The sequence below is a fragment of the Saccostrea cucullata genome, unplaced genomic scaffold (genome assembly GCF_032062105.1).
Source record: "Saccostrea cucullata isolate Sc308-1 unplaced genomic scaffold, CSIRO_AGI_Scuc_v1 ctg1143, whole genome shotgun sequence".
NCBI lineage: Eukaryota > Metazoa > Mollusca > Bivalvia > Ostreida > Ostreidae > Saccostrea > Saccostrea cuccullata.
In genome coordinates this window covers 1-13,294 of record NW_026931334.1, presented here as the reverse complement: position 1 = coordinate 13,294, position 13,294 = coordinate 1, and the positions used below count along the sequence as shown (strand labels likewise).

The following is a 13,294-nucleotide window of genomic DNA, read 5'->3' as shown; positions in this document are numbered from 1 at the left end:
TGATACAGATTATGAAGAATAAAAAGTAGGTAGACTTTGTGTTAGATTGTTTTTAAATATTATTAAATAACCGTTTTCGTTTGTGCATTTCGAGGCAATGCATGATGTGGAGGGGGGGGGGGGGCATACTGTATGTATATTATCAATTTCTAAGTTCGAGCATCCATTTTAGTGTTATTAGGAAAGAAAAAAATTGCTTCCAAAAAAAGTAATGAACGCCATGGAAAACAATTTAAAATGGAAAATCAAAATATGTTTATACATGCAGTACGTATATATACATGTACACAAAATGTCTTAAAAGTTTGATGATGATGTCTACCATCATAGCAAAACTTTAGATTAAAAAGCTGGAATCCATCTCCCCCCTCTCCTTTCATTGCGGGGGGGGGGGGGGGGGTTGTCTATAAATCAGCACAGTTCTCTCAGCTATCGCATTTTCACTGTGGTCAATTTCTCACATGTGGGCGCGGTTCACGTGCACGCACAAGCGGCACTTATACGTCTATCATCATGTAAATCATAAGAATTTACTGTCTTACAGTGGTCTTCTGATGTTTTCAGATCTTCAATCATTAGAGTGAAAAGAAATTGATCTTTCTTTTTTTCACTATTTTGGGACCTTTGTGGCAAGTGTATTGTTGTGTGAATTCCGACCCGTACATGTCTTATGCAAGGTCGAGGGAGTCTTGCATCAGGCATCCAGAGGAATACACAATTTAAATCTTCGGCTTGCAATGGCGATTGAGGGAATCTTCTATTAAAATATTAAAGCATTGAAATATTTTCATAGTATCATTTAGTATCATTTAAAAACTGACAAATATCACATCTAAAGGCTGAACAATCTATGTCATTAATTTTCGTCGAGGACGACGAAGAACAATTGATGCAGTCTATAAATAGATTGAGGTCGTGAGTGTGCGTGAAGAAGCACGCCCTCTGGTTGGAGAAAATTGTGCAAATCTTTTCCCCAGAATTCCGATTAACGCAAGCGCACTTGAAGTTTCATCCTAACGTAACTAGTCAGCCCGGGGGCTGACTAAAAACTAACAAAGAATGGAGTTATTAACTACACTTTTCATCTTCTACAAAGAGTAAAATATTCATTTTTCATGTAAATAATTATAGAGTATACGTGACTCTATAATATGCAAAGTGATAATATCAGTTACATTTATATATATATATCGTTAATTAGTTTCAAATTTAATCTAAAATATTTCTCAAAATTTTGTTAGGTCCCTGATTTTATAAATATTTGCACGAATAAAATCTATTTCGTCAGGGACCTATATACTAGTATATATATAGGTCCCTGATTTCGTTGATAACTTGAGGGAGTCCATTTTAGGGCGAAGTAACTGGAAACCCATTCATTGTACGAGTTATCTAAGTAAACATGGCGGACGATCTTCGAAGCAGGTGATTATGAATCAATTTCATATTATTTTTACGAGTTTACAATGGGGGGAATGTGTATATACTGATACCAATACTCGTTTTAATGCTGTGTCATCATGTTAAATGGTAGAGTTGAGTAATATCGCGGTAAACTAAAAGAGTATTGAGGAAATTCGAATTAATAAGGTGATAAGCATGTTTACCAGATCCAGCTCAATCTCTTAATTTTTAGTTGTAAAGCTTGACTTAGCTATGTTATTGTAGATTTATTGTGTTATTCAAAATAACTTGATAAAACTGTTTATCTCTTTTTTAATGTTTTCTTGTAAATCACTACCCTTATGATTAAATAAATCAACAAACCTTTTAGAACTCTTTATAATTAAATTAAGTTAAATGCATCACATGCATTTGTCAACCATTTACTACCTGTTCACAACTTTTAAGATGGTAACCATAATGCATTTGTTTTCATTACTTGTAAAGTATAACCATAATTCAATGCTTTTCTGAACCTGTGAACTATACCCATAATAATTCATTGGTTTTCTTATGTAGGATAATGGGCGACGAGGCACGGACAAACAGTGTGATGAAGACTATGATCCTTTTTAGCTTATCCATGATCTTCTTCCCAGTCTTCTTGTATTTCTTTTCCAAAAGCATGTTCTTTCAAGGTAAAATCATCATCAAATATGTTTTACTAAGTCTTTCAATTAATTCGACCTTTGATTTTAAGAATTCGGAACATTAACTGGCAAGATTGGAAAAACGCAGCTTACGTCATTTCTATATGTAACAATCAAAACATTTAATGATAGACAATGAAATGGGCGGGTACAATTTGAGGTTGACGTGGAAGCATACATGTTAACCTATTGTGATGAAAAATAGGGAGATTCAGACCTCAAAAGCGGTAGCATTGCATGTGCGTTGTTTTACGCTTGGATTACCGACATATTTCATGTAATATATACATGTATGTAGCCTTAAATGAAACCTACAATAATTAATCTCGGTGGAAGGCCGAGAAAACAATGGATTGAAACTCTAGTTTGAAATTCATTTTCAATCCACTGCAGTTACATGTACACTAGAAGGCACATTATTACTGATTGACCCAGAAGACAAATAATTTCAATTTCAGTGTAGTTTAATATACATAAATCAGAATTTTCTGTCCAGCGTTTTAAAGAAATATATGAAGGGAAAATATTTGATTTCTGTTTGTACCCTGGGGAGGTGGGGGGTGGGGGGGGGGGGTGGGGTAACGATCATGAAAATAAATAATTTAAGAAAGTTGTCAAACATTTTTCATTGAAGACAAAACTAAAAAAGGCTCCTGTCAGGCCAAAATAAAATTATTATTTGTTTGGAATTGCCTCCCGCCTCATTGAAATGCCCTCTCCTGAAAATATTTTATTGACCAAAAGTTGGAAGATTTTTTTTTATTTAATCAATTTATTTGCCCATTATTCATGTATCACATGCACCATACAAAATACAAAACACCGAAATATAGTGTCAGATCTATGTAATATTAGGATTTTTTGTTGATGGTAGATACATTTTTTAAAAGTCAGAAAATGTATTTACTGTTTACTAAGATTTTTATCAAAAATTTAAAATTTATCTTCAATTTAAAAAAATAAAATAATTTCCCTCCCTCCCTCCTGTGTCTGAAACCCTTCAGGCGGCAATTCCAAACAAACAATTTTTAAAGGATGGCCTCATCCTAAAAATGAATTGGTTCAAAGCATGATCTAACTCAACAATTTTTGACAGCCCCCCTACTAGAATCAAATGGCCATCTCCTGAAAAAATAATACCGGTATATATCTTTTATGACTTTTACCAGTGTCCTTAAGATTATTTTATAGTCTCTAAACTCATATCAATATAAATTTCAACCATCATATTTGAGAATTGAAATTATTTGTCTGTTGGATCATACATTCACCCTTTGCTTTTGAAAACAGCTCAGGTGGATTGAAAATGAATTTCAAACTAGAATTACAATCCAATTTTTTCTCGGCTGTCTGCTTCAAATTGTACCCATCCATTTCATTTTCTATCATTTAATGTTTTGATTGTAACAGATAGAAATGACGTATTTCTAAGCTGTTTATTTCCAATCTTGCCAGATAATGTTCCGCGGTCTTAGTTTACATTGAGAAATGGGATAACCTTAAGGTATTAGTAATCTTTTCAACAAACAGACTGAACAATATACAGTGAACATGTAAATAAATTCCTTTTACCATGCAACAATATTAAATAAAAAACCAAACATGGTCTAGTTTTAGATTTTCTATCAGATTTAAATGCAGGGAGAAATAGAAAATATTCTGACCCTTGATCTGACTTAATTTAGGAATCATGGGAATTTCCAGCCAAGACAGCTCTTTCTATGCAGCGTTTGTTGCCATAGGAACAGTGCATATTATTCTAGGACTTTTCTTGTACACAGCATTTACAGAGGACACTTCAAAGCCTTCAGATCTCAAGGCAGACTAGGAAGATTGTTCTTACAAGTTATCATACATCTGTATTATTTGTTAGATATGAAGGGGTAGATTTGTACATGCTAAGTATATATTTACATGTATGTATGTAGATGAAAGAATGATGATTGAACAATTATTGTATGTGCAATATTGATTATGGTTTTTGTTTTTGATTAATTGTACATTTTTGGGAATAATAAAATGTAACCTGTATTATATGAATGTTACAGAATCTTGTAGTCTCAAAAAAATATGTGTGCTAGACAGTCCAATTCAATTTTATTACATGTAGTTAATTAAAAATACATTGATGAATAATAGCAAAAGTAGACGTTTCAATTTTTAAACTTGAAAGAAATCACACAACTAAATGTTAAATTGCTTTGTATTGATTTGTACATATACATGACATTGTCAATATACACAGAATATTAACTGTTCTATGTGTGTTCAAAATAATTGATAAATGAAACCAAGCACAACTTCTTATTACTCTGGTTGCTAGTTACATTTTTAAAATCCATGCATTTTTTTATGCTTCTTATTTATGTGGACAGAGCAATTATGGGTTGTTGAAATATTGGTGAGATATCTTTACATTTGTAAATGTGTGAGCATCTCTTCTCATGTTTTGATTCACTTTGTGTGATGCCAATGAAACCTAAGTATTGAAATGCACTCAGTTTGCTGCTTCATCTGTTTTGTTTTAAAATGTACATTCCATAGTATGAAGATATTTGCCTTCCATTTCTTTTTTAAATAAGAGGAACATGTATATCATTTTTAACTTTGATTATTTACATGCAAGTATTTTACACCAATATGAAACCTTTCTAAACATTAAGGTCAAGATATAGTAAATGACTTTGGAATAACTTTTCAGAGCTAAATCCGTTATGACGTCATAATCACTTTCAACTTTCTTTTTCCTGTACTTTACGGCTCTAATAGAAATATGTAGAAAATTAAGTATTTTCATGGAATTCAATTTGAAATCACATGAAAAGTAGTCCCGATACCATCTTAAATTTAACATTATTTTAAAGTAGAGACTAAGAACATACAAATAACCGTTTTCAGAAAAACTGTAGGCAATCTGGATACATTTTCTTTGTCTGATATGGAAAAAACTCCCATTTTTCAATACTGGTTTTCTTAATTTTTCAATGAAATGACAGTTTAAAATATGGTTTTACATCTTATTTTTCTACAAATTATGCCCCAAAACACCTATTTTGACCAAGCTTATGTTATAAAGCATCATTAAACGAATTGATTTCTTAAATTTGAAAAATCTGTAGGCACCTTCCATTTACTTGATCTTGACCTTAAGTGTTTGAATAAACATGTAAATATTAAAATAAGACTACAATTATTTACTTTTTTATTACATTTGAATGTCAGATATCACTAGAATTTCAATGATTTAAGTTTAAAATTACATTAGTGTTATTATTTGTTTATTTTCAATAAATAAAAATAAAAATGATAATAAAATAAAAACCATACAAAAGTTATATTTTTTTCTATCAGTGACTTTGAACTTGCCGTAATGACCTTGAGTAAAGGTCTCAACTTACCCTTGTATCGAAAGCATTCTCTGTACCAAGCATGCTTCCAATGATTCTCCATTGCAAAGTTAAATCCTGGATAAAGATTTCAAACTTTTTTTTTGCCAGTGACCTAGAACTTTCCAAAATGACCTTAAAGCTTGGGTCAAGGTTAACGCACACCCTTTGATCTGATAAGCAATCTTTACACCAAGTATGAGCTTCCAGTGATTACATTTCAATGCCAAAGTTTTTGCATGGAAAATAAAAAAAAACCAAGAGGCCCAGGGGCCACAGCGCTCACCTGAGCATATCGGGCTTGAATTTATCCCCCCCTCCAGGCGTTCATCATTTGAACAAATTAGAATCTACACTACCTGAGGATGATTCCATATAAATATCACTAATCATAGCTTTGAAGTACTTGAAAAGAAGATTTTAAAAGGTTTCCCTATTTATCCCTATGTAAAACTTGGGTTGGCCATTTTGGCCCCACCCTAGCCCCGGGGGTCATGATTTGAACAAACTTGAATCTACACTACCTGAGGATGATTCCACATGAGTTTCATCTTTCCTGGCCCAGTGGTTCTTGAGAAGAAGATTTTTAAAGATTTTCCTAATATATTCCTATGTAAAACAAGGGTCGGCCATTTTGGCCCCACCCTTGCCCCGGGGGTCATGATTTGAACAAACTTGAATCTACACTACCTGAGGATGATTCCACATTAGTTTCATCTTTCCTGGCCCAGTGGTTCTCGAGAAGAAGATTTTTAAAGATTTTTCCTATATATTCCTATGTAAAACTTGGGTCGGCCATTTTGGCCCCACCCTTGCCCCGGGGGTCATGATTTGAACAAACTTGAATCTACACTACCTGAGGATGATTCCACATGAGTTTCATCTTTCCTGGCATAGTGGTTCTGGAAGATTTTTAAAGATTTTTCCTATATATTCCTATGTAAAACTTGGGTCAGCCATTTTGGCCCCACCCTTGCCCCGTGGGTCATGTTTTGAACAAACTTGAATCTACACTACCTGAGGATGATTCCACATGAGTTTCATCTTTCCTGGCCCAGTGGTTCTGGAGAAGATTTTTAAAGATTTTTCCTATATATTCCTATGTAAAACTTGGGTCGGCCATTTTGGCCCCACCGTTGCCCCGCGGGTCATGATTTGAACAAACTTGAATCTATACTACCTGAGGATGCTTCCACATGAGTTTCATTTTTCCTGGCCCAGTGGTTCTCGAGAAGAAGATTTTTAAAGATTTTTCCTATATATTCCTATGTAAAACTTGGGTCGGCCATTTTGGCCCCACCGTTGCCCCGGGGGTCATGATTTGAACAAACTTGAATCTACACTACCTGAGGATGATTCCACATGAGTTTCATCTTTCCTGGCCCAGTGGTTCTGGAGAAGAAGATTTTTAACGATTTTTCCTATATATTCCTATGTAAAACTTGGGTCGGCCGTTTTGGCCCCACCGTTGCCCCGGGGGTCATGATTTGAACAAATTTGAATCTATACTACCTGAGGATGCTTCCACATGAGTTTCATCTTTCCTGGCCCAGTGGTTCTCGAGAAGAAGATTTTTAAAGATTTTTCCTATATATTCCTATGTAAAACTTGGGTCGGCCATTTTGGCCCCACCGTTGCCCCGGGGATCATGATTTGAACAAACTTGAATCTACACTACCTGAGGATGATTCCACATGAGTTTCATCTTTCCTGGCCCAGTGATTCTCGAGAAGAAGATTTTTAAAGATTTTTCCTATATATTCCTATGTAAAACTTGGGTCGGCCGTTTTGGCCCCACCGTTGCCCCGGGGGTCATGATTTGAACAAACTTAAATCTGCTCTACCTGAGGATGATTCCACATGAGTTTCATCATTCCTGGCCCAGTGGTTCTCGAGAAGAAGATTTTTAAAGATTTTTCCTATATATTCCTATGTAAAACTTGGGTGGCCATTTTGGCCCCACCGTTGCCCCGGGGATCATGATTGAACAAACTTGAATCTACACTACCTGAGGATGATTCCACATGAGTTTCATCTTTCCTGGCCCAGTGATTCTCGAGAAGAAGATTTTTAAAGATTTTTCCTATATATTCCTATGTAAAACAAGGGTCGGCCATTTTGGCCCCACCCTTGCCCCGGGGGTCATGATTTGAACAAACTTGAATCTACACTACCTGAGGATGATTCCACATGAGTTTCATCTTTCCTGGCCCAGTGGTTCTGGAGAAGAAGATTTTGCCAATATATTTATGTAAAACAAGGGTACGGCCATTTTGGCCCCACCCTTGCCCCGGGGGTCATGATTATGAACAAACTTGAATCTATACTACCTGAGGATGCTTCCACATGAGTTTCATCTTTCCTGGCCCAGTGGTTCTGGAGAAGAAGATTTTTAAAGATTTTTCCTATATATTCCTATGTAAAACAAAAGTCAAACAGGCAATTTTGGCCCCACCCTTGCCCCGGGGGTCATGATTTGAACAAACTTGAATCTACACTACCTGAGGATGATTCCACATGAGTTTCATCATTCCTGGCCCAGTGGTTCTCGAGAAGAAGATTTTTAAAGATTTTCCCTATATATATTCATATGTAAAACTTGGGTCGGCCATTTTGGCCCCACCCTTGCACTGGGGGTCATGATTTGAACAAACTTGAATCTACACTACCTGAGGATGATTCTACATGAGTTTCATCTTGTCCTGGCCCAGTGGTTCTGGAATAAAATTTTTAAAGATTTTTCCTATATATTCCTATGTAAAACTTTGCCTCCATTTTGGCCCCACCCTTGCCCTTCGGGGGTCATGATTTAAACAAACTTGAATCTACACTAATTTCTGAGGATGCTTCCACATGAGTTTCATCTTTCCTGGCCAAAGGGGAAAATCTGGAGAATAAGATTTTTTAAAAATGCCATTAATTTTTAACAAATTCATGATTATCTCCCCTTGGAAAAGGGTTGGCCCTTTTTGAACCTGTCAATAAGTCCCCTTCACTTTATTTATATATCTGTGCCAAGTTTCTTTGAAATTGGCCCAGTGGTTTTTGAAGGACTAGATAGAAAATTATGAAAAGTTTACAACGACGACAACAACAACGACCGACAAATTCTAATTTCTTTATTTTTCTGAAAAGCTCACTTGAGCCCTTTTAAACGGCTAAAATGAGCTAATAATACTGTACCTTTTCAGTCAGTGACCTTAAACTTTTTCTGACTGATCTTTGGTCAAGGTCCTTACATATCGTATATACATAAGACCGCGGAACATTAACTTGCAAAATTGGAAATATACAGCTTACGTCATTTCTATCTGTTACAATCAGAACATTCAGCGATAGACAATGAAATAGGCGGGTGCAATTCGACGCGGACGTGGGGAAAACATCGGATTGAAATTGCAGATCGAAATTCATTTTCAATCCACCTTAGCTACGCTAGAAGGCACATTATTACTGATTGACCCAGAAGACAAATAATTTCAATTTTGGTACAGTTTGAATTTTTTTGTGCAGTGTTTTAAATAAATTTATAACCTAGGAACAAATATTTCATTTCTGTTGGGTAAATATACCGTATGTATATATTTATGTTGGTGAAGGGTGTGGGGGGAGGGGGGCTGAACGATTTTTAAATAAAGTTGTCCAACAGTTTTTAGTGAGAATAAGTATAAAACTCATGCAAGGGTCTTATAATCCTACGAAATAAAATATATTGTCATGTTAAGCCATGATCTGACCTATATATTTTTTACCCCCCCCCAATTTTTTAGAATCAAAAATCTCCTTTTGTGTAATTAATAATTTTTGTCTTTTATGATCTTTTGCGTTCTTAAAATTATAAGTTAAAAAAAATTGTTTTAATTTGAACTTCAAAACAATGAATGCATTTGTGTTTTAAATGATAAACCGGTGATTTTTGGATCAGACATGGAAAATTTTCTTTGAAAAATTTACAGCTTGAGCTGGATTGAAAATGAATTTCGATCTGCAATTTCAATCCGATGTTTTCCCCACGTCCGCGTCGCATTATACCCGCCCATTTCATTGTCTGTCGCTGAATGTTTTGATTGTAACAGATAGAAATGACATAAGCTGTATATTTCCAATTTTGCCAGAATTAAAAATTATATGACATCTTATAAATCCCTGTATTTACATTATTGATCAAATCCTAAAATTTGCCAGCTTTTTACCATACAACAACAACAATATTTTTACATTAATTTGCTTTTGGTCAATTTGAAATATTTCTGTACCACAAGTAAAGTTTAAAAATAACCCCCTCGGCCGGAATTAAAAATATCTTTGTTTCCCCTAACCCGACCCAAATTCTCAAGTTGGGTCGGTAGGTAGGTAAACAATTTTATTTTCTGACAGCAGCTTTGAAAATACATTCTAAAATTTAATGGAAAATTACATTTATAAATAAGAAAAGTACAAAAGAAAGTGATTTGTGAACAAAATGCTAAGTATCATACATATGCCATTTAAAAGCAAAATTCATGATTAATTCATTCACAACTGTAATTTAGATGAACTTATGAAATATCTCACGCCAGAGTACATTTATATAAATCGAATTACAAAAAGACAAGATTCTTAAATACGCAAAGACTGGACATTCGAGTTTATTTTTTCAAACCTTCAATCATCCTCCAGTGCTTATAGACAGTCAATGTTCTTCTTTGAGGGCCATGAGATTTGCAGTGGTTCTAGAGCATTTTGCTTTGGAGTTAAGACGTAAGTGGCTAATTTTAAGTCGCAGGTTCAAATACCAATGAGGAACGTTGAAAACGGTCCTTCAAAAGGGACCATAAAAACTTATGTCAGTGTCGCAGAAGATGCTGGCTCAAAAAGATCCCCACTGCTTAATGGCAAAAAAGTGCGTAGTACGTCTAAATTTGGAGCAATGGGGAAATGTTCAAATGTAGTCCCAACAAATCTCGAAGGGATTAAAAGCCAAGAAACAACCAATCTTCATGGGCCTAATTAAAGAAAAATACACTGGACGTCTCAGGAAGCTGAATTATGATTTCAAAACTATTTGGAAAGAGTATTTAAACAATATTTAAATGAACCAAACCGAATCTACAAATGATAAAAATGCTATATAAAACAATGTCATAGTCACGAAGTTTAACCCGTAAATAAAGGCATGAAAAAGTACAACTAAATTATATTTATCACGATGAATATGCAGACATATTTACAACAGCTCCTATGATTCCATAATGGCATATAGTAAACATAGGAACATAGATGAATTGTTTATTAGATCAAAACTCAAATTAAATAAAATGCAGTGAAATTGAATGATGTGTTCACTAGGTGGGCCCCTCATCTGCTCATGAGGCTGGCCTTTCCATGTATTACGTACCTGAAATTCAACAGACAGAATTGTTTGTTCGTTGTTTACCGTCCCTTTCGAAAATTTATTCACTCACATCATAGTAGAGACACCAAAAAACCTCCGAAATACTCTTAATTAGTCATGGTAAATTTTATTATCAAATTGTTTAAAGAGTGAAGAATTCTAGTTAGCTAAAGGCAAAAGATTGAGACATCGCCATTGTTTTATGAAGAACTACTTCTCTGTAATCACATCTGGGCGCTATTTTGTTTCCATCAAATGCTTGAAAATCGCAGTAGTACAATGTCGGCCTTTCTGATAAAAAGTGATACTTTTATGAAATTGTATTTTATAAAACTTGGTTGACAATAAATTTTTTTTTGAATCATCTTATTTAAAAAATCTTTTCAGTCGGCGCGATTTAATTGGGTCGGTCGCGTTAGGGGAAACAAAGGTATTTTTATAAAAGTAATCAATGGTAATCAATGTGAGAAAAGTTTTGAAATTTACTCGATTATTCACAGGCACCTGAATTTTTATCAATAAGTCGCTAAATTAGCCAAATATCGAGAAATTCTACACCCTACATATAAAATACACATTTATAAATCATATACAGAGGAGGTAGAATTTTTCGATATTTGGCTAATTTAACGACTTATGGATTATTTAAGGGAAACTTCAGTTTAATTTGCAGACCATGAGTCTTGCACAAACGAAATACCCTTTGAATTGTATTTTCTACCTTCTATAGAATTAGTTGTGTTATTTTAATTTTGAGAATACTCATTATACTTATTGTGTGGCCATTAGGGCAAATGCAGTTGTACAATAAAAAAAAAACTTTACATAGCTTACACTTGTCACCTGCGTGCTGCATGGTGCAGTGGTTAGTAGAGCATGTGCCCTAAGTATGGATCTGATCTTGAGATCCCGGGTTCGAATCGACTACCGGAGGTAGAGATCGGTTCCTTTGGATAAGATCTCTAAATCAAGGTCTCATGTCAGAGGAGGTGATGACAAGAAAAAGCACTGATCACTGCTCAGTGCCCTCATCGCAGTCATCGGGCAAGTGGTGGTTTGTTTCTTCATTCAGTTCAATTCATAGTGAAAAATTCTCAAGAGGAACATTAAAGAACAAACAGAGCTTGCACAAGTTGTAATGGTTTAATTTGTTGCTGCACCTCTTCACACTTTTTACCACATGAAATACAATCTAGACTGCAATGTCACATGAACTTGTTTGTAATTTTATTTCTGTAATTAAATACAAGTAGGCCTAGCTTGTGTGTTTTTTTAAATGAAAAACATTGAAGAATACATGCTATTGCTTTTATTTTTATTTTTTGTTTCATTAAATCTTTTTTGAACAACTAAATCTACACAAAACAAGAAGCCTTTACATATACAGTCCTCCAATACAAAAATTCTGGCAGAAGTTTACTTAAAAATGAAATTGTCTAATATGCAAATTTAAATTAAGACTTTCTCCATCCTTACCTGTTTGTGTATTGAGCTTATTTTCTGGGTAACACTTTATGCTGCTCCCTACTATGATTAATAAATTAAATTAAATGTGGCGAGATATAATACTTTGTTTGATTTTTAAATGCAGGTGGATGGAAACCATGATGTTTCGATGATCTTAATTGATATTGATGACAAGTGTGAGAAGTGGAGCCACGATGTTAACTTGGAAGTATGTTAACAAGATTTGGTGGATGCCTGCATCAACAACCATAAGATGGAAACACTCCTTCACAAATGTTAATAGGCATATTTTTAACAAAGGCTGCAGAGGAAATGATAGAAGTTGTTCTTTAAAATGTTTCAAAAACAGCTCAAGAAACATTTTTATATCATGTTCATCTTTACTACAAGCAGAATCTGTGGAAAAGGGATTAATTATAGAACCTGATGAATATGTTCAAAACATTTTCAAAGGACTGAAAAGTCAGAATAGGGGGAGTTTAGCAAGAGCAATAACTCTTATAGAGACTAGCAACCCAAAGAAGAAAGTTCAAGCCAAAGCATTACTGAACCTAATTCTACATGATCAAAAGATGGTTGGAGTTCATTCTATGAAAGGTCCACCAACTTTTAGAATAGGTGAGTAATATCTCAGAGTCTCTCTTTTTTTTTTTACCAAGAGTTTTTTTTTTATCAAACAAACTCTTTTGATTAAGAAAGATGCACATTTAAATTGTTATTTATGATGAGAAAAGAAATTTTTGATTAATTCTTTTTCTTTTCTAGGACTTTCTGGACCACCTGGGGCTGGGAAGAGCACATTTATTGAAACATTTGGAAAGTTCCTTACAGAAAGGGATCACAGAGTTGCTGTCTTAGCAGTTGATCCCTCCTCATCACGCAGTGGGGGTGAGTTCATTTATGATAATCACAGAGTTGATATCTTAGCAGTTGATCCTTTCTCATCAGGAGTGGGTGCAAGTTCTTTATAGGTT

General features: G+C 34.5%; 2 protein-coding genes across 3 annotated transcripts; both read left to right on the top strand.

Moving 5' to 3' along the window:
• Positions 1 to 1,364: 1,364 nt before the first annotated feature.
• LOC134232255 (vacuolar ATPase assembly integral membrane protein VMA21-like) lies at positions 1,365 to 4,689 on the top strand. Of its 2 annotated transcripts, none has more exons than XM_062714216.1 (3): positions 1,365 to 1,425; positions 1,963 to 2,081; positions 3,779 to 4,689. In XM_062714216.1, exons 1-3 carry the CDS (start codon positions 1,403 to 1,405, stop codon positions 3,919 to 3,921), a joined length of 285 nt encoding a protein of 94 aa, XP_062570200.1. In that variant the 5' UTR covers positions 1,365 to 1,402; the 3' UTR covers positions 3,922 to 4,689. The 2 variants fall into 2 exon arrangements, with proteins under 2 accessions (XP_062570200.1, XP_062570201.1); XM_062714217.1 differs by lacking the exon at positions 1,365 to 1,425 and adding an exon at positions 1,493 to 1,530.
• Positions 4,690 to 11,291: 6,602 nt separating this feature from the next.
• On the top strand, positions 11,292 to 13,208 carry LOC134232236 (methylmalonic aciduria type A homolog, mitochondrial-like; the record flags this gene model as incomplete). Its single annotated transcript, XM_062714188.1, has 3 exons — positions 11,292 to 11,316; positions 12,445 to 12,938; positions 13,086 to 13,208. Coding segments are annotated over exons 2-3 (574 nt in total), but the record flags the coding sequence as incomplete, so codon positions are not given.
• Between the last annotated feature and the right edge of the window lie 86 nt (positions 13,209 to 13,294).

Coding starts and splice junctions, on each gene's coding strand:
- LOC134232255 (XM_062714216.1), top strand. CDS start 1,403: ATGGCGGACGATCTTCGAAGCAG. Junction 1,426..1,962: donor GCGGACGATCTTCGAAGCAG/GTGATTATGAAT, acceptor TTTCTTATGTAG/GATAATGGGCGACGAGGCAC. Junction 2,082..3,778: donor CAAAAGCATGTTCTTTCAAG/GTAAAATCATCA, acceptor GACTTAATTTAG/GAATCATGGGAATTTCCAGC.